Below are 22,000 nucleotides of genomic sequence, written 5' to 3'. Positions count from 1 at the left end.
TATCTCCTATTACTACTCTCCTCCGCTGCGCGTCATGTAAAACAGAGTGAGTGACTAAATACAATTAGAATCTGCTTGTTAATTGTGACAAGCGCCCAAACATTCCGCCCACCATTGAAATCTTGATTTCAATCATAATCTCTATCTACAAATAATTCGCTCTTCTAAAGGGTGTGTCACATCAAGTTGCATCACGGAAAAAACGCTGTAGAAATTCGCCCAGTAGACCGATCCTTTTGAAAATTTTAGACAGTAAAATAAAAACTATTAAACAACTTTTGGCATTTTCTTTTTATTCATACTTCGAGCCCAAGCCCGTATGCTCGCACCTTCCTCTTTACCCCGTCCATAAGGTTCTGTACAACGTCAGGTTGTAGTTTTTTTTGAACAGAAATCCATTTTTTCTTGAAGTCCGCCTCCGATTTGACAACTTTTGGGTTCTTCCGGAGGGCCTGCTTCATAATCGCCCAATATTTCTCTATTGGCCGAAGCTCCGGCGCGTTGGGCGGGTTCATTTCCCTTGGCACGAAGGTGACCCCGTTGGCTTCGTACCACTCCAACACGTCCTTTGAATAGTGGCACGAAGCGAGATCCGGCCAGAAGATGGTCGGGCCCTCGTGCTGCTTCAATAGTGGTAGTAAGCGCTTCTGTAGGCACTCCTTAAGGTAAACCTGCCCGTTTACCGTGCCGGTCATCACGAAGGGGGCGCTCCGCTTTCCGCAAGAGCAGATCGCTTGCCACACCATGTACTTTTTGGCAAACTTGGATAGTTTCTGCTTGCGAATCTCCTCCGGAACGCTGAATTTGTCCTCTGCGGAGAAGAACAACAGGCCCGGCAGCTGACGAAAGTCCGCTTTGACGTAGGTTTCGTCGTCCATTACCAGGCAATGCGGCTTCGTCAGCATTTCGGTGTACAGCTTCCGGGCTCGCGTCTTCCCTACCATATTTTGCCTTTCGTCGCGGTTAGGAGCCTTCTGAACCTTGTATGTACGCAGGCCCTCCCGCTGCTTGGTCCGCTGGACGAATGAACTTGACAAATTCAGCTTATTGGCGAGATCCCGGACCGAACTTCTCGGATCACGTCTAAACTGCTTAACTACGCGCTTGTGATCTTTTTCACTGACGGAGCATCCATTTTTGCCGTTCTTCACCTTCCGGTCGATGGTTAGGTTCTCGAAGTATCGTTTTAGTACTCTGCTGACCGTGGATTGGACGATTCCCAGCATCTTACCGATGTCCCGATGTGACAACTCCGGATTCTCGAAATGAGTGTACAAGATTAATTCACGACGCTCTTTTTCGTTCGACGACATTTTTCCAAATTTACGTAAAATTGACAGTGAAGCATGGCCAACGTGATCTATACACTCTTATCTGATTATAAAACCAAAGCTGATAATATAATTCCTAAAACTTAAATTTCTACAGCGTTTTTTCCGTGATGCAATTTGATGTGACACACCCTTTAACTACATATACCGTTTAGGATACATTTCAAGAAATTCATCAATACTGCATCTTCTCGAACAACGTGGTAGGGTGGTAGATCGGATCTCGAGGTATCTGCAGGTATCTTCAGCGGGGGTGGCCAGATAGGTTGACATCTCCTCTTATTGGGTAGGGTGGTCCAAGCCCAGATATCCTGCCAATTCGGTTGACTTTAGGTCGGAGGCCCCAGAAGACTTGATTAAAAATGTCGATTCCCACGAAAAACTACCCTATGCAATATATCAGCTCAATCGGGCTTCATTTACTAGTGTCGCAGCCGTCAAAGTATGAGTTTGTGAAAATCGCAAAATCACCCAAGAAATCGGGGTTTTGAAAAAAATGTTGTTGCCAAATGTCTTTTAATTGCATAAAACGTCGAGATTTATTCATCGCGATTTTTTTTGCCAAAAATCGACACTCTTGGACATAGTCGTTTTTCGGAATACAAGGTAGAACGTGTGGTTTAGGGTGCCATCGATCATATTGTTTTTCATACGGGACATCCTGCGAAATGTTGATATGCACAATAAAATACTCTATGCAATGTATAAGCTCATTCGAACTTCATTGTCGCAGATGTCAAAATTTAAGTTTTCTGAAAATCATAAAATCACCCAAATAGAAAGACATAAAATGTGGGTTTTCAAAAAAAAAATTTTTTATGCCAAATGTCTTAGAATTACATGAAACGTCGATATATACTGTTATCTCAAAAACATTTTTTTCGCCAAAAATCGATTTTTTTGAGACAAATAACGACCAATTGCCAAAAAGTAAATTTTTGACCAAAAATTTTTTTTCCGAAATAACAGTCAATCTCGACGTTTCATGAAATTCTAAGACATTTGACAATTCCGATTCCGGCATCTCGCTGAACGACGCTTTAATGGTGGGACCGGTAGTTCAAGACGAACTGTATAGCATCATGTTACGATTTCGCATACCTCGTTTCGTAATTGTGAGTGGTTTGGAGAAAATGTACCGACAACTCCTGGTATATCCCAGCGATCGTTTGCTCCAGCGCATCGTCATCTGATCTTCTCCGTCGGAACCTATTCAAACCTTAGAATTGCTGACGGTCACTTACAGCACCACATCGGCCCCATATCTAACAATCATCGAGTCCGTCCACAAGAACGGACGGGCTGCAACTTGCAGACTACTTTCCACCTTCTCGAATAAGTGACTTAATAGAACGCTCCACAGAGCTCAAGCCGTGGCAAGCGAATAGTGAGCTCGAGTTTTTCAGTTACCTTAGGGGCGACTTTCGATTTTGCTGCGAGCAAATGTACAGAAACTACTCCAGTTGCAGAAATAGTTCTAAGAAATATACACGCGCCGTATGCGCTTTCCGAAGCATCGCTAAACCCATGCAGTTCTGTACTGACAGAATCTGTGATTGGTGCCGCCCACCGTGGAAAACAATAAATGTGTAGAGAATTTTAAGATCTTTCCGGAACTCTTTCCAGAATTGTTGATGATTTTCCTTCAAAGGGTCATCCCAGGAAACTTTCGCTTTCCACAACTCTTTCATAAAGAGCTTGGAGCGTAGAACGATTGGCCCAAATAGACCAAGAGGGTCGAATAAATGTGCTGCTTCGGACAATACCAAGCGTTTGGTAATCGGCGCTTCGTAGGACCAAACAGGTATCTTAAAACGGAAAACGTCGTCGACTGGCTGCCACAGTAAACCACCAGTTTTTACTTGTGTACTCGATGAATTGAGCTCCAATAAATTTCTTTCTTCGCGAAGCTCCACCGGAATATTTTGAAGAATAGTCGCGCTGTTGGATGCCTATATATGCAATTTAAATCCCGCGGATTGTAAAAGATTGTTCAGTTGGTGTCCGTTTTAAAATACGAGATGGCCGTTTTCATTGACCCTCTGGTTCAAAAAAATATGAACATATCTTATTTTGTAGATGTGCTCCTATAGAAGGATTCTTCAATTTTTATTTTGACATTTGATTTACAATTCTTAAGAAAAAAGGAGCGTTCATGAAAGAAAAGCAACACCTGGTATTTTATTTTTATCGCGCAACGTGAAAATGCAAACTTCTCGCTCGCGAAGTTAGCAAACTCGGGCTTCTAGCTGCTCCCGGAACAGACATCGTCAAGATCATAAAACTATCTAAGCTCCCCGAAACTATTTGGTTGGGTGCACCTGCACCTGCGTCTGGGGAAACAATATTTTAATCGCCATAGGGACCAACAATCAGAACATGTTCGTCTAGAAATGTTTGGAGGAACGTCGTCCTTCTTTCATCAACAAACAGGACAACCCCGTTCTGTTTTGGCCGGAATTAGCATCCTGCTATTATAAAAACAAAGTGATGGAATTATTTGCCAAGAGCACGTGATGGTGATGCGAACAGATCGCAACGGTCCCAACATCCAAGAGGTTCGCCCCATAGAGATTTTGGGCCATCGTCAAGCGGAACTTAAAGAAGACGTTAAAAAAATAATCAATTAGACCATTGCTTTGGCACGCCTGTTCAGAGCCGTGCCTTTCGCTTTGCCTGCGGCTTGGGGGCTACCACATACCACGTGGACAAGTTCAGGGTGGGGGGGATGATGGATAAAGGGTTTTCGAAAATGTCCACACTTGTCCACGGTGAGGGACAATGTCCACGTGGACACGTTAAATACATATTTTGTAAAAAAATCATATCTGTATTCAACAATAAATAAAATTTATTCTACATTTCCGAGAAATTTATCGATATTTATCAAGGTTGAGCTGTCTGCTTCCCGTTCGAAAATCCATATTTTTTCATATCGTTGAACTTCTTTGTTAAAATGTGTATTCTGATAGTAACGTACATCAACCGAAAGAGACCGATTTATTTTCATTAGTTTAAGAGGATAACGACGAAATGATAGGATGGAGACACCGTAAAAGCATGTTAGAATGATGTAATATTGAAAATATTACATTGTTCTCCTAGATGGGGTTTTCGGTTCAACTTCCGCTCTTGATGAAAAATCCGTTTCGCTTTATTTGTTTGAAAATTGCCAAGGCTTCGCGAAAATGGAATACAAACAACAAATTATTTTATGGATACATGCAATGTATCTCTCGAGAAGTGTTGTTAGCAGTGATGCTCTACTCCGTTCTGGAATACGCTTTATTGCGTTGCCCAGAAAGCTCATGCCGTCACTAATGAATCATTAGTGACGGCATGAGGGCTCGACAATTTCGAAACTAAAAGATGAAAATGATTTTTTTACTTCTTCCTTTCTCTTCAGCCAATTTCAATTCCGATTGTGTGTATTCACTACGCATACTGAAACATCAATGCTTCTATTTCGTATTCGTTTTGCTGTCGTTTCCTTTGAAGAAGACGCTTTTACACGACGATTGAAACTGCCCTATTTACTATCATTTGAATGAGCCATTCGTCACTTTCAGTTTCACGTGTAAAAGAAGGATCATTGCTTTCAATTGAAAGTATCATTCGATTTCATTTCTCAAAATTAGATTTTGCCGGACCGTCTTTCAAAAAAAGTGGAATTAGAAGGGACATATGAGAATATATTAGTTTTACAACCAGATCCGATAAATAATTACGCCTGCTGGCATACTGCATATTCTATCATATACTTTTGAGTAATTCCAAATGAAATCGACAAATGACAAAACATGAGTATTTTTAATTCGAATGAAAGTGTGGATTTCGTTCGGGTTAGAGGAAATATGAGTTTTCCAGCAATTGTGAATTTTTTGACTCAAGCGTAACTTTTGAAAAGGGCGTATCGATTTGAGTAAGAGAAATCTTTGATAATTTATATCTCAAAAACTATGAGTCGTACCATAATAGTGTCTTAGAAAGAGTTATAGAGTATTGATGGTTGAATATGAAAAAAATGTATACTGAGAAAAAAAATTAGTACTCTTTTTTTTATTTACAAAATAAAAATTCAATTTGCTGGATATTGCAACGATATTTTTATCAATCTCCTTTCAAATGTAGCCATTCTCGAGATAATTAAAAAAATATTTGTAATTTATTGTTTTTTTAATAGTAAATAGGCCCTTTAAATATGTTTGTCGTGTTATACCATCATGTTCATGAAATTTTATGAATTTTTTTATAATTTCCAACAATTTTTTTGATTGATTGAAGTTTGTATTAAGATAAAAAAGATTTTTTTAGTTTCGCTACGTTTTGTATTAACCCACATGTCTTCGAACGTTTCGTAACGTAACTCCTAAACATATGTCTTTACCATAACGATGTATTTGGAAAAATTGTTGGAAATTATAAGCGAATTCATAACATCTCATGAACATGATGGTATACACGACAAACATATTTAAAGGGCCTATTTACTATTAAAAAGACAATAAATTACAAATATTTTTTTAAATATCTCGAGAATGCCTACGTTTAGATGGAGATTGATAATAAACTTTTTTGTTTTAAATAACATCAGGATTCATAATTTGTGATTAAAAATGACTGCTAACATACAAAAACTCGAAGTTTCGAAAATTCCTAAAAATTCGATATTCTACAAAGTTCGTCAAAAATAGTTTTACCATCTTGGGCCCATTTTTTTAAATTTTCTACATGACTTCTATTTTATATGAATAAATTGAAAAAAATATAAAAAAATACATATTTTTTGATATCGCAAATTAAAATTTTATTTTGTAAATAAAAAAAGAGTACTTATTTTTCTTCTCAGTGTATATTTTTTCAAATTAAGCCAACAATACTCTATAACTCTTTCTAACACACTATTTCGGTACGACTCATATTTTTTGAGGTATAAATTATCAAAGATTTCTCTTACTCAAATCGATACGCCCTTTTCAAAAGTTACGCTTGAGTCAAAAAATTAATCATGATGATGTATTTGGAAAAGTTGTTGGAAATTATTAGCAAATTCATAAAATTTCATGAACATGACGGTATAACACGACAAACATATTAAAAGGGATTATTTACTATAAAAAAGACAATAAATTAGAAATATTTTTTTAAGTATTTCGAGAATGGCTACATTTAGAAGGAGATTGATAATAACCGTTTTTGTTTAAAATCACATCAAGATTCATAATTTGTGGCAAAAAATGATTGTTAACATACAAAAATTCGAAGTTTCGAAAATTCCTAAAGATTCGATGTTCGTCAAAAATAGTTTTACCATCTTGGGCCCTTTTTTTAAATTTTCTGCATGACTTTTATTTTGTATGAAAAAAATAAAAAAAAATAAAAAATATGTATTTTGGATATTGCAAATTGAATTTTTATTTTGTAAATAAAAAAAAAGAGTACTAATTTTTTTCTCAGTGTACTTTTTTTTATATTCAACCATCAATACTCTATAACTCTTTCTAGGACACTATTTCGGTACGACTCATAGTTTTTGAGATATAAATTATCAAAGATTTCTCTTACTGAAATCGATACGCCCTTTTCAAAAGTTACGCTTGAGTCAAAAAATTCCCAATTGCTGTGAAAAACTCATATTTCCTCCAACCCAAACGGAATACACACTTTCATTGGAATCAAAAATACAAGTTTTTAAAATCTGCATTTTTAGGACGATTCCATCTGGAATTGCTGTTTTATTGAATACGGTTCGAGCTCCAATGAAATTTTTCATTCGAAATAATACATTTTTCATTTCCTTATACCTTTCATTTTCATTTGACGATTTTATAATTTCGATGGATGGATGAAGGAAATAAACGTGAAATGAAATGAGACTGTACGAAGCTGAAGTGATATTCTCTTGATTGTGCGTGAAGAGAGAATAGCACTATTGTGAAATTGTAAAGCACTGCTAATGATAATCAAATCGAGACGCTGATTTCAACAGAAAACATTTAATGGATCGTATTTCCGTCATCTCGTATTTCCAAACTCACAGTTTTGAAGCAAATCGTGACTGGTGATACAAAATCTAAGCATTAATAACAATATTGAGTGAAAAAAAACCTTTGAGCCAACCAAATAATCTCCGTTAGCTATCCTCGAAGGCTGTCTCCACCTGGAGAAGTCTTTCTTTGTTTTAGATATTGCATCTTCAGATTATCATTTGTTCGGGCCGGTGGAAACGACAACTAAAGAACAAGGGTTTCGATTCATTGTATGTCAAAAACAGCACGTTGCTCAGTCGTTTGACGAAAATAAAACAAAGAAGCTCTGCGATGATGGAATATTCAAGTTGCGTGAAGGATGACGAAAGATTTCATACGATATAGCGCGGGCTCGATTATATACAGTCCAGGATTTTTTTACTGTATATAATCGAGTCAAAAAACATTTTTTATGCATATATTTTTCGTTATTTGAATATAAAAAAAGAATTTAATTTTTGATTCATCCCCAGAAAACACCTTTCTCACATGAAAGAAATAAATTTATCCAGAATCTCTCAGGATTTGATGAAAAAACCCTTCAACGAACATATGAATTCCAACAATGACAGAGTTATAGAACTTTGTTTTGTTTCGGACTCTGTTGCCTAGAATTAGCTCTACATTCAAAACTACGCTACGGAAGACGATTATGTTGCTTCCATTTAAAAGATGAGAAAATTTTGTACAGGATATAATTGTGGATCATCTAAATTAGTGGATAAAATCCATTTGGAAGTGAAAACTTGAATGCTAGGAATTTTTAATGTGTTATTATTAATTTTATCCTAAAAATTCATACTAAACTTGATTGTTTATTTCAATCAAATTAAAGCTCTCTTTTCGCTCTACAATTTGTTCTTTGACACCCAACTTCTATCTTTCTTAATTTCGCTGGTGAAAATTCAAGCAAAAATTTAAAAATAACGTTTTTACCTCACGACTTAAATTTCACTTTAACGTTGAAAGGTTACATTTTCTCACGAAATAAGTTATATTTGAAATGTGAAAAAAAAATATTTCAAACTGTATATAATCGAGTCCAAAATTGTACAGGGTTTTCCATTTCGGGCTTCCGAAAGTATACAGCCCTGCGCTGACAACCGTTTGACATAGCTGTCAACCAAAGCGTCATATCGTTAGTTGAATGTCTGCCATTTTACAATATGGATCGTTTTAGCATCGCACAACGTGTTAATTTTGTTAAATTATACTATAAAAATGATGAAAAACCGGCAAATGTTTTTAGAGCATTACGGACGGATTTTGGTCGTCATGGACGGCCTACAGAGCACACAATCGCTAATGTAGTGCGTAAATTCGAACAAACTGGATCCGTAGCGGATATTGTGAAGCCTGTGCATCATCGTAATGTGCGTTCGGCCGAAAATATTACTGCTGTTGCCTCCAGTGTGGAGGATGACCCGAATGTTTGGGTGAACGAACAACAGCAGCAAAATGCTGAATTTTCGCATCAAATTTTCTTCAGCGATGAGGCACATTTCGAGCTCGGTGGCTATGTGAACACCCAAAATTTACGTATATGGGGCTCAGAAAATCCACACGTGATTGTTGAGAGGCCATTCCATCCGCCAAAAGTGACTGTTTGGTGCGCATTATGGTCTGGTGGAGTCATCGGGCCGTATTTCTTTGAAAATGAGGACGGCGAGACGGTAACTGTGAATGGTGAGCGCTATGGCCGCATGTTAACCGATTTGTTTTGCCACAAATTGAAGATATGGATACGGATGACATGTGGCCATCCGTATCCATATCTTCAAAACGCATAATTTCGCGTTTTGTTGATGCCAATTGGCCGTCCAGATCATGCGATTTGAACCCGCTAGGCTTTTTTTTGTGGGATTATGTGAAAGACCGTGTCTATGCCAACTCTCCGCAAACTCTTGAACATTTGAAAGACAACATTCGTGAAGTTATGACCGAGATACCGCCCCATATGTGCCGAAAAGTCATCAAAATATATCTGTTCCGGATCAAGGTGTGCGAGGAAGCCCTAGGTGGACATTTGAATGATGTTGTATTTCACACCTAATGGCATAAACCAAACTTTAATTTGAAATGAAAGTTTCATCGAAATTCGAATTCTAAGTGTGTTTTATTTCAATTTACTTTCGGAATTTGAAGTTGGAAAACCCTGTATATTATCGAATCACATATAATCGAGGCTGTATATAGTCAAGTCCAACCTGTACTAGGCACTGACTATCGTCTATTAATGTCGGTTCTTGGGGTTCTTGGCGGCGATCCCAGAGGAGTAACAGTGAAAGAAAACCGGAATTAGTTTTGAATTTGTTTCTCGTTGAAAAATCTTCACTATTTGCAAGCGTTAGTCTGGTGTCAATCTATTCATGATGAAATGGCAAGTCAAACTAAAAACAGAACAAATAACACACATATCAAAAGTGCTGTCAACTTGACTTTATATGACTGTAAAACACCCATTATCTAGCAAGCGAAGAGAAATACGCCACATATAAACAGTGCCCCGTACTGAACACTAACCATCTCACCAATTTTACAGTGGAGAATGAAGATTTCCTGAGCACCGCGTCGCCGACCAAGGACGAGGCAGAACCGATCGGCGATAAGGCGGTGAAGATGACCGAGGCGATAGCGCACGGGATGGGCATTCCGACGTGGGGCCTCGTGTCCATCATCGTGGTCGTCGTCCTGATCATCCTTGGCATCTGCGGCTTCTGCATTCGGCGCTGCTTCCGCAAGAGGCGCTCCAAAGACGGAAAGAAGGGCATGAAAGGAGTCGATCTGAAATCGGTACAATTATTAGGTTCAGCATACAAAGAAAAGGTATTCAGTAGAATCTCATTCATTAAATGTGTCAGTGTACAGGTGCATTGTAATATGTGCGTTCACTAAACTAACCATAAAGCAAAACAAAAATCAATCTGTTGTACTTGTTGTAAACCCTCTTTTAAAGCTGAACCAATCTAGATGCTATTTATTTTTCAATACTATTAGAGTATTGTTCTTTCGATGTTAGTAGATGTTCAATCGCTGAGCGTGATTGCCGATAGAATCATTTTCACTACATTTCGGTTTTTTTCTTCTCGCAACGCACGAAAAAAAACAACGGTCGCGTTTTTAGGTTCAACCCGATATGGAAGAACTGACCGAAAATGCCGAAGAGAACGACGAGGGGGAGAGCAAGCAGAGCGAGCAAAAACTGGGAAAATTGCAGTATAAGGTTGGTGGTTCTCCACGACCTATATATTTTAAACACATGAGGAAATATAACATCTTTTTTCGTTACAGCTTGAGTACGATTTCAACGCAAACGCCCTGACCGTAACCGTAATCCAGGCGGAAGAATTGCCAGCTCTCGACATGGGAGGCACATCCGATCCCTACGTTAAAGTATATCTATTGCCCGATAAAAAGAAAAAGTTTGAAACTAAAGTCCACAGGAAAACTCTAAATCCGGTATTTAACGAATCGTTCACGTTCAAGGTAATTGAAATAATCAAACGGATCCTATATCTGGCAGGTTTGTGTTCTTCGTCACATTTTTCCTTCCTTAGGGGTTATTACTCTCTCATAGCTTTATGTATTTCTTCAGAGGGTTATATTCGCCACTTCCACTGTCTCAGTTCGCACTTATCAAGTTACTATCTATCTTAATCATTCTCTGTGAGCATTTTCATGACTTCATGCTCATTCCATGATTTCAATAGTTTGATCGTTGATACAACTTTTAACTCTTACTGCTAGGTACACTTTTTCAGATATTCAGATATTCTAACAAAAGTACATTTAATAACTCAATAATTCTTGCAACAGCCCCAAGTTTCTAGGGTACAAATACTACGTCTATCTGTATATGTGGTAATCAAATTGTTACATTTAAGCGCCCCATTATGTGTTTCGCCCGATTCGAACTAACACTCGTGTGTGATCTCTTTTTTTTTCTTGATCCTGTTTTCGCGACCCTCATCCCCAGAGCCTTCCGTATGCCGAGGCAATGAACAAGACGCTGGTCTTCGCTATATTCGATTTCGATCGATTCTCGAAGCACGACCAAATCGGTGAAGTGAAGGTTCCCCTCTGTCAGATCGATTTGGCCCAAACGATCGAGGAATGGCGAGAACTACAAAGCGTCGAAGGCGAAGGCGGTCAGGTACGTAAACGGTTCCTCGCACACCGGACAGAACAATACACAAAAAACTATTATTATTATTATTATTATTACTATTATTACTATTACTACTACCACTGTTACTACCGTTACTATTACTCCAACCACAAACACAACAATTTCAAGTTCGCGACCGAAATGTGTTTAGCAAACTTTTTCTGAAACCAGAAGTCTCGATCGGAAAAGTGGTTTGACAAGGCGCGCGTGATCTCAAATTAGAATCCGGTCAGGAGAAAAAGAAAGAATCGGAAAACTGACTCTGTACGAAAATATATACGAGGAAGTGATTTATTACAGTAATCTACACCCAGTTCAAATCCAGTTTAATTTTTAATACTATTTAAGTAAAAACAGTAATGATTTTCCATGGTATTTTATTATAGGCAATAACACTAGTTTTGAGGAGATTTGTTACTTTTTTCAATATCTTATAACATTTCATAATTCATATATTTGCTTACATGTTAGTATATTTTCCTTTTCTTTTTGACGTGGAAGTATAGTCTTTGAATTATTCAGAGGAATTAATCTCTAATATATCCATTCACATTTTTTACGTTGTTTTGATTTTGATCCACTAGAAAATCAATAGTCTTCGGTTGTTTTGTTTCAAAACTAATGCATTCATTCTTTTAATTGGAAGTAAACTATAATAACCGGTTGTGTTAAGACTCATTGCAAATAGAAAAAAATAACATTAGTTAAGTAAGTCATAAGAATCATTCCAATCCGCTAGTTTCGATTAATTGCAAGCCCACTGATTTGGATATGTTTATCCATACGATCTGTACTCGGATGCCACGTTTGTTCACGTTCCAATATTTAAGTTGTGATGAAAATTGCCCTACGAATCTCATGGGTGACAGGTCCACAGAGGGCTGTTATTGGGAGAAATCCACAAATGAAGAAGAAATACCTTTTCTGAATTACTTTACTTTTGAATTTTTCTGCGTTTTAATCTACAATCTTAAACTGTGACTGTTTTCCATGTGGAAACATGGAAAACTAAACTTTAGATTACATCGATTCTTTTATTTGTTATTCCCAAGCAAACAAATTAATCTCGTCGTTGAATTCTACAATAGATTCATTCATTTTTCAAATCAAAATCACGACCCGTTTCTTCATCACACTACCCGATTTTCGTTAGGACCAACAGAATCATTTTCGGTCTCTCTTCTATAAAGGAATGCATTAAATATGACGTTTTTTTCCTATCGAACAAATAGAAGTCGCAGAGAGACATGTTATTTCATTTCAATGATTGTAGAATTGAATTTATTCCATTTTTGGTTTGTGCGGTGATGTTTGCCCATGGTACAAATTCCATTAAATACAGTACTCGAAAAAAATCGGTGGTAATGGATCCACGTTTCACGTTTTTTCATTGTCACAAAACGTCGAAAGAAGTCCACTCGATTACGCTTCAAAAACACCAAACCGGCTGTTGAATCATCAACGCGTCGCTGTATTCGTTCGACGGTCAGCAAACGCGGCACCCATTGCGCGGATAGCTTTTTCATGTCCAAAATGTCGTGCAAAATGTATCCCATTCGTTCTTTTGGAATGCCTAAGGCCTCAGCTAACTCGCGTAACTTCACTTTACGATAGTTCATAACGAGCCGATGCATTTGTTTTACGATTTCTGGATTCGAAACCTCTTTTGGCCTTCCAGAGCGAGGTGTATCTGCGGTGTTTGTACGGCCGATTTAAAATTCACTAAACCACCTTGTCGGTGTTTGTTTCCTCCCATCAAAAAACAATGTTTGATCAAAATACGATATTCCTCTTTTTTCATTTTTTATACGAATGCTCAAATAGTGACACTGAAACAATTTTAGTTTGTGATCAAATCAACGAAATGTCATGAAACTTTACACATAAGCTAGTGACAGATTAACCTCTCGAAATGAATCTTGTTTATTTTTTAATGACGCCATCTGTTGAAAAATGTAATGTACGTCTCGTCGTCCATTACGATGCATTTTGGCTGCACCAACCACTCGCGGTACAGCTTTCTGGCGCTGGATTTGATTATCGTATTCTCTATCTATATGCGTACTCTCTTCTATTCTCGGCTAGACACATTTATTACCTTGAAGATAAAAAGTCCGACCCACTTCATTGTCTGCTGGACGATCCAGACGGAATCATTGACTTTATTGGCCACGTTCCGAACCGGAAGGTTTTTAATATCGCTTGAAGTAAACCCTCATCTTCCTTGTCTTCACATGGTCGAATGGTTGATTCCCAACTGTTTCGCGATCCACATGTGGGACTGGCCCTGGATTTTCCACAACTGCGCCCATAAATTTTTGTTCATGCACTTCTTGCTTGGAAGCCATCCTGATAACCACATGTAAACATTACACTCTAAACTAGTTTTACCCAAAATTTCATCAATTTTCATCCATGCAATGAAAAGTGGTTGACTCGTAACGCCAAATAATGCTCCTCGATAATTGTCTGATCTTCTGATGAAAATTAATTATGCACGAAACGAATGAGATCCGTCTCCAGTAATATTGAATTTAATGATCGGCTATACGGATTTAATCACGGAAATAATCTACTTTGTACGTCTCATTAGCATCGATAGTAATTCTAGAAGCCAGAACATCCAAAAAATATTAATTCGTTGTATACATACATACGTGTTTGTCACCATTGTTACCCAGGGATGGTAGCATCTCCCCCTTTAAGATTAACCCACAATGTAGTCCTCCGAATTCTTCGGAAGGCGAATGGTCCTGGCTGGTCTAGGACACTTCGCTGGTATTGCTAACTAAACTGTTGCTTGACTGGAATCTGCTGAGCCAGCTTCTTCTCCGAAGAACTCGTCGTTGTCCGAACTCTCACACTGATGCTGATCTACAGGAACTCGTTCAGGTTCGATCGATGGAAAATTCTAGAGAGAATCTGTTGCACTGACGACCGCTGCTTTAGTTCAAAATCATCCACCAATATATCAAACGGGGTTGGTATTACTGACGGCTTAACTGTTTCGTTGAATTGTTGTTGTTTCTTCTAGATGGTTCACGTGCGAGCGAATTAGTTTTCTCCGATCTAAGTGATAATCGAGGATAACGGAAAAGTTGACTGCAATAATGGCTTCGAAGATGCGGCGTCCCGGACCATACTTCCACTTGCTTTAGGCGGCGGTGACACTGGATGCAGAGAAGTGATCGTACGAATTGTATGCAATAGTGAAAGTAAACAACCACATTGAGTTGTATTGGTGTGGTTACATTGCTTCCCCCTTGCTTCGTTCGAATTCGTCTGTTTCTATCGAACAAAATTGTTTGTTTCTATTCGTACAATCAAATTTTCGTGCGTACTCCTATCCAAAGTAACCTTAGCCTTATTCAGTAACTATTTTGTTTTTTTTTTATACATGAATTTTCCCTACATTGCCTCCTTGTGAGGTCTTATCTACGCCAGAAGGGCGTAGCATAAGTAATGAAAAACAATTATAATTTCTCAGCCAGACGAGCGAACTTTTTTATTGCACCCTAAGGCAGCTCAATTTTATCACTTAGGCGAGCTATTTGGGATTTCTCCCATCCTTCGTGATTCACGATCGGATATAAGCTCCGATTTATTGCACTCATCGCATACGGTGGGATGAGTGATCTATGCATTCTGCTTTGTTTATTTTTCATCCTGTCTAGATTCGTTTATGATAGGGCGCGTTAAATCACACGCTCTATGGCTATGCAATGAATCACGCTCTAAATTCGTTATCCTTGCGGCGACATACCGAGAACAAGGTCTTGTATATCGTGGTCGATGTTCAGCCAGTATAACAACACTGCGAGCGGGACTTTTGAATCGGTCCGTGCCCTAATGACCTCAGTGAAGCTACACCAGAATTCGCTGATTGCTGAAATACGGTACAACACTGCGGTCCATCATCATGATCCATCAATTGAGCACTTATATAGACTAACGGCGAGAATGGAAAGATGAACTGTGTAACTTGTTGGAGGATTGTGTCTTTTTTGGTAGCGGCACTGACTATCTTGAAATTCACTGGCAAGAATATTTCTTCAAGACTCGCGTTTACATCCTCTTTCAGACGGACGGCGGCGATTACATATTCTTTTACGGGCTTTTGATAAGTATTGATCAGCCGAGTGAGCACAACCGTGTATCCAAACTTGTCAATAGAGATGTATTCCACGTTGGAATCAACATCCAGCAGCAATAGAGCCCACCGCTGGAGTCGATTGGCGGTATGTAATGGAATGTCTTTCTTCGATCCAAACACTGAGCAACGGTTGATGATCCATCTGCAACGTAAACTTTCGTCCAATCAGCATGCGACGCAACTTCGTTACTGCAAAGACCAGAGCTTTCAACCTGAGTGTAGTTTTGTTCTAAGCTGAAGTGTCGCCTGCTGCTATCAACTCTGGTTATGGATTGTAGTGCGAAGAGCATCTTTGCATTGTGCACTGCACCTGCAACTTTCTGACGTGACTTTTCTGGAGATCATCGAGCGCTTGTCGAATTTTATGAATTCCAGGGCGGAACATCCTGCAAAACTTTGTTGCTGAAAGGAATGACCTGAGCTCACTCAAATGCTTTGTGTTCGTGTTGCGTGTTCTTAATTTTTTCCATGTTTGGCTGGAAATGATAGTGTTATCAGAGCCACAGTCGAGCTGAAGTTTCACAGCATGACCGTTGATTCAAGTTGTTACAAACTTCCGTTCACTGGGCACTTGGTTTGCTGAGTGAATGTTATTTGCTGTTTTTTTTGTGGCTAAGGTATGGTAGCAAAATTGCCCGTGTTTTTCGATGCAGAAAAAGATTTTGTGTCGAATATATATTAGTACTCGATGATCTCGTTATCTGAAAAAAGTGTCAAATATTTAGTTTCGACCAAACGTTGTGTGAGCACTCTAGGACTACTAAATCTGGAATGCCACAATTACATACACAAGGGGGATTATTCCGAGAGTCGCTTCACGACGTGACAGTCAATTCGCGCACGTGTTGGTATTCTGAGAATCGATGTAAATAAAAAATAGCAGGTGCAGTGAACTCTGTTCATTTGTTATTGTACTTCCGAGTCAACGGACTTTTAGAATTGGGTGAGAATTGTCATGTAACCCCGGAGGGAAAAACCTCACTTATATCGACTTGACTATCAGCATAACCAATAACCCCAAGATAGAGGGTTTCGTTACTGAGGATAAAATTATGTTTGACAAATATGCTTGGATTCGTAAGGTGAACAAACGTGGCTCGAACAGCAAAAAAGTCTATTAACATTCACATTACAATACAATGGATGCATTTCCCATTTGCAATTAATCGAAGAAGAAACCTTCAAAACCTAGTAAATATACAAAACAGAAAGAAACTACAATTTTTTTCTGTAACAATTAACGTTTAGTTCTTTCTTCGTGGTCCGACATTACTTTATTTTCAAAAACTAATTTAATTGACATAAGTTATTTTTTTCTTTTTCCTCAAATTTTTCTCTGCTGTGCTTACGCCTGTGAATGGTTGTGTCTTCATCAATACAATATATCTAAACAATATTTTATATGCATGTAACTGCTTCAAAACAAACTATAAAATCGATTAAACCATTACACGTAAGTATCGTTTTCATAAGGAAAAAAACCTATTTTAAAGTCTACTTTACCCACGTAAAAGTGCCGCTGTATATTGTTTGACTGTATTGGCTTTTTGTATAGCTTTTGTGTACCTTTTTGGTTTTGTACAAGTGTATTCACTGCAACTGACTATAAAGGAATTGTTGTGGATTGCCTTACCAACCGATGTAAACTTTTGGTTACACTTTTGACTTATTTTCACCAAATACAAAACAAACAATATCGATAACAAATTCACAAAACAATGACTAAAACAGAAAAGGGTAAAAAAGACAAAAGAAGGTAATAACACACATCCAGAGTTTTGTTTCTTGTCGATGGCGAAGAGAGCTTTTTTACCAAAACAAACACATATGAGCGGACTCCCAACCTCGCACACACCCACACACTTCCTTAAAGGTCGTGAAATGATTCAAATTTTGAGACGAAGGTTAGCTTGCCACTGCAATATGTATTTATTTTTCTAAAGCGTAAAGTTTTTCTACTTCTTTTTACAACAACAGCAAACAAGTGCGATCGACATCAACCATTTTATGTGTTCCGATTTTTTAACACTACTTTTGCTATTGTTTATAGACATTCGACTAATGATATTATCGTAATTTTTTTACAATTTTTGTTGGCAGAATTAATTCTGTTATGTTTATTTACAAAATAGCAATACACACAACGAAACGTATTGGTTTTTGTTTTACTTCTTTACTACTTTACTGTTTTGTTATGTAGAGTAGATGCGTAACTTTTTCGTAGTTGAGTTAATGAAAACTCTAAAAAATTACATTGGATAAATTTATTGTTTTCCCAAAGATTTAAACTATCCAAATTTAGAATTTTTTAAAGTATTGTTTGGCACACAGACATGCATATCCTAATTTTACGCTTTGTTTGTGCTAATCGAGTCGGTGAATTCTAATTATTTTTTTTAACACAAAACCCTGTTCAAGAGGTGAATTCTTTAAGCGAAAATTTCCACATCTCACATTTTGAATAATTTCAACAGTACAATAACAATAATAAACTATTACGAATTTTTACTCTCATTCAGTTGATCGAGTTCCCACATTCTATAGTCGTAGAAAATACGTTCTTACTAGCGCTTATTAGATGTAGAACGCCCATCATGTTTACATCCGAGTTTGCTGATTTCTTTTGTGTATAGTTGTATGATTTGGCTTTCATTAAAAACAAGCCGTTGTTCGGGTTCAATTCCATTAGCTTCGTGATGTATGAAAAAACAGATCACCTTAAGTTCGTGCCATTGATTTTAAAAGTTTTGTGTTCAACAATTAAAGCAGACATTAAATCACGAATCACCCCGAGTTGTTTTTTAGTGTGTACAAAAGGTTTTGCACAGTTCGTTCATTTGATATAGTGTAGTTAGAGTTGTAAAAAAATGCTTTTTTCTCCACAAAACGCTTTTTCTTCCTTACCTAGAAGTTGAGACAGAGTTCGTAGTGTTCTCTCAATTCTCGCACTTGGAATTTGGTAGAAGTAACGAGTCAAATAAATTGAATCAACCATATTTTCTTCTGTTTTTGCAATATATGTATACCTTTTTGTTTTGTTTGGTATCCTTGTAAATTGAAGTCGATTGTGACATCCAATGAAATGTGGCCTAAATATGAATTATACCTAAGAGCAATGTTTTGAGCAAATAATTGTGCCGTATGAAACAGTTATTGTCCACCGATCTCAACGAATTGGAATTAGTCGTCCTCAACAGTAGCAACACGCAAATAACCCTTTCCCTCCTGGAGGTAGCTGTATACGTTTACGTTGTTTTGATTCTGACCTGAGTTTAGCTTCAGCGTATTGACAAAAAAGTACCACCAAAATCATACATATATACCACATATCTTATGTATTATTACATATATATAATCCGTAGCTGTTTTAGTGATGTGTTATTTTTGGGACCGATGGTTTCGCTCATTACCAGAGATTTTGTTATTTTGTGACAATTGCTCATATAATCAATGCCTCATCAGCCGCATGCTGCATTAGTTCTGTGCAGAGAAATTTTAACAAAAAAAATGGAAAGCCAGCTATAGATATTTGCGGAGTGATGAATTTTCGAGAAATGGTTCAAACAAAAAAAAAGTATTGGGTGGATTAGCTCGCACCAAGCTGGTACTTCTTGGTTTAGCCGTTGTACAACCATTGATTGAGTTTGTAGTGGAAAAATTAGGGAAATGCTGTGGGGCTGTTGAATCCCCTTGCCCGAAATGTACGCTAATCCTTGTGAACCTTTGTACGCCATTTATATAACTATATTCATAGCAAATAACCTACACCCCACCAAATAGTAGCGCTAATAATCCAGAAATCAAACCGAACAACCCTGAGTTTTAGAGTTACTTCTTATTATTTGCTGACATTAGATGAATGTAGAGTTTATCCACGTGTACAATACTAGCATATTGTTTGATTAGCAAATTTTGTAAAGTGCTATGTGTTTGTGATTTACCTAAAAACAGCAACAACAAATTAACCACTTAACAATCCCCTCCCTCTAAATGTTGGAGTTAGATCGTGCGAGAAAACAGTATAGACGTTTACGAAATATACATTACTACGGCTTCGACCCGTTGATGCTTCCGTGTGTTGTTCTGTACCTCTCTAAACACTGACTACCAGCAAAAATTCAATATATCTATTATACTGGATAACTAACAATACAAACACATCGATTGATGTCCCCGACTTTTTCTAACCTTCCCCCCCCTAAACTGACATACTTCAACGCACCGAATTAATCACATGACTTATTGATTTATCGATAAATTACCTCAGATGTAAATTTTCAAGAGTCATGAGAGTTATATTCATTTGGATCCGTTTAGGTAATCATATGTGGGAATCAGAAGATAACTAGAAGATATGATCAGAATGATCAAGCCTGCGGGTTAGATCTTCTCCATTATATTTCCGACACACTCATTCCATTTATTTGCTAAACTTACAACTATGAAAAGATTCAAATGTGAATCAATGCTCTTGCACTGATCTGTGGTATTTTCTTCTTCCGACATTTAATTACTACTGAATTTTAGTAATCAGTCAAGTAATTTAGTTTATAGCTTACAAAAAATTTTACCAATTCAAGATGAAAAGAATGTGACAATTCTTGGTTCCTGTCAACATGAATTTGTGTTCAAAGTAAAATATAAAATCAGCTTTTGACAGGACTTTTTTTTAGTAGCAACACTCAGTGGCGTAGTGTGCGGGCGTCAAACCCGACATTTGCCAGGAGCGCTGGCCCTTTGGGACGCCAAAATCCAGGAATTTTGAATAGCATTTTTTCCTACAATTATATTTCTCAATTATTATATTTCATCTTTCAATTGAGGAAAAAACATCCATCATGCTCTCCATGCAATGCAAAACAGATGCATGGAGCCAATATAGGGGGCGGAGGGGCGCCGAAATAGGCCGTGAATGGCCGAACGATGTTTTACAGTTAAAGCCTGTTTCAGTTAGAATTCGGTCGCATAAAGTAGGACATTTCTCAGCATAGAAATAAGGTACAAAAAAGGGAAGGATGTTATTTTGTAGGTTTATCAACTTTAAGGTTAAAAAATATGAAAATTATTCGTTATCTGTTCGGATGAATTCTCGAACTTTCCGTATGATTTCGTGTGTTCTTGAAAAAGTGATGCATTTGAATTGTATTTTTGATGGTTCAGCCACATTTCTTCAATTTGCCTTTGATATTGTCCAATATCTCTAGAAAATCCAAACAATTTGGTAGATAGATCGTTTTTTCAATGAAGTCGATTTTGTTCTCCTTATACCACTTGATGCCACCTCGTCTGTAATGGCAGCTTGCCCAGTCAGACCAGAAATTCACTGGACCATTGTCTGATAGAATGAATGGCAAAATCCTGTTCTGAAGACACTCCTCCTTGTAATTGTTGCCCCAGTGATGACAACCATTGTCGTCGTTCCACAACTACAGATCCCTTGTCAAATAATCAACTTACGGGCAAATTTATCTGCGTAAACGAATTTGAACCTACCCTACGCTTGACAAACTAAAATTTGTTACCGACTTTTTGTCTAAAAATCCATTTTTACGTACCCTATGATCAAAAAGTACCGGAGTTTTTTAAATAAAATAAAATAGAGTTCAATTTCAGGCAAATTTATTTTATCTTTTTCGAAATACTATTCATCTGAAGCAACACACATGTGTCAACGCTTGACCCAGTCCTCCATGCATCCCTGGTAGGCCAGCGAAAGGATGGTTTTTAGTTCCCTCGTAACATTCTCTTTGATCTCATCGATCGACTGAAAACCTTTTCCACGAAGTGGCAACTTCAACTAGGGAAACAAAAAAAAGTAGCACGGGGCCACCAGGCTTACTCGGTGGTTTTTACTTGATGTTTGGTCAAATAATTCAGTACAATTCGGTGCGATGGCGCGTTATCATCATGCAAAATCCAAGAAATGTGGGCCCACATTTCTGGTCGTTGGCGACGTACAGCATCTCTCAAATATATAGCGGATAAATAATATTCTTTGTTGACTGTCTAGCCCGGTGGAAGGTACTCATAGTACACTACGCGTTGACAATCGAAGAAAACAGTCAGCATTACTTCTCGGACGATTCTTGCTTTGTTTCTATGTCAAATTCATAGACCCATGTGTCGTCGCCCGTAATTATCCGTTTCACGAAGGGTGGATCACTTTGGGCTCGAGAAATCATCTCTTCAACAACTGTCTGTTGATGGTGTTTTTGCACGAAATTCAGGTCCTTCGGAACGAGCCTGGCCCTCTCGCGTCTCATACCCAAACAATATACTGTGCCGTTCCATATGCAATGCCAAATTCACTAGACATCTT

At 37.8% G+C, this 22,000-nt stretch overlaps 1 protein-coding gene across 6 annotated transcripts in view; it reads left to right on the top strand.

The window, feature by feature from the left end:
• The window catches only part of LOC129779835 (synaptotagmin 1), a 55,217-nt gene that overhangs the window by 7,198 nt on the left and 26,019 nt on the right, over positions 1-22,000 (top strand). For 5 of the 6 annotated variants that reach the window (XM_055787569.1, XM_055787572.1, XM_055787568.1 and 2 more), the window contains exons 3-6: positions 9,903-10,186; positions 10,485-10,583; positions 10,652-10,846; positions 11,337-11,513. In XM_055787569.1, coding sequence (XP_055643544.1) covers positions 9,903-10,186; positions 10,485-10,583; positions 10,652-10,846; positions 11,337-11,513 — 755 coding nt within the window. The remainder of the gene's footprint in view (positions 1-9,902; positions 10,187-10,484; positions 10,584-10,651; positions 10,847-11,336; positions 11,514-22,000) is intronic. The other variant, XM_055787573.1, reaches the window with a different exon arrangement.

This window comes from Toxorhynchites rutilus, chromosome 3 (genome assembly GCF_029784135.1).
Source record: "Toxorhynchites rutilus septentrionalis strain SRP chromosome 3, ASM2978413v1, whole genome shotgun sequence".
Classification (NCBI taxonomy): domain Eukaryota; kingdom Metazoa; phylum Arthropoda; class Insecta; order Diptera; family Culicidae; genus Toxorhynchites; species Toxorhynchites rutilus.
The sequence above is the reverse complement of the archived record's forward strand: the minus strand, read 5'-3'. Positions and strand labels throughout refer to the sequence as shown.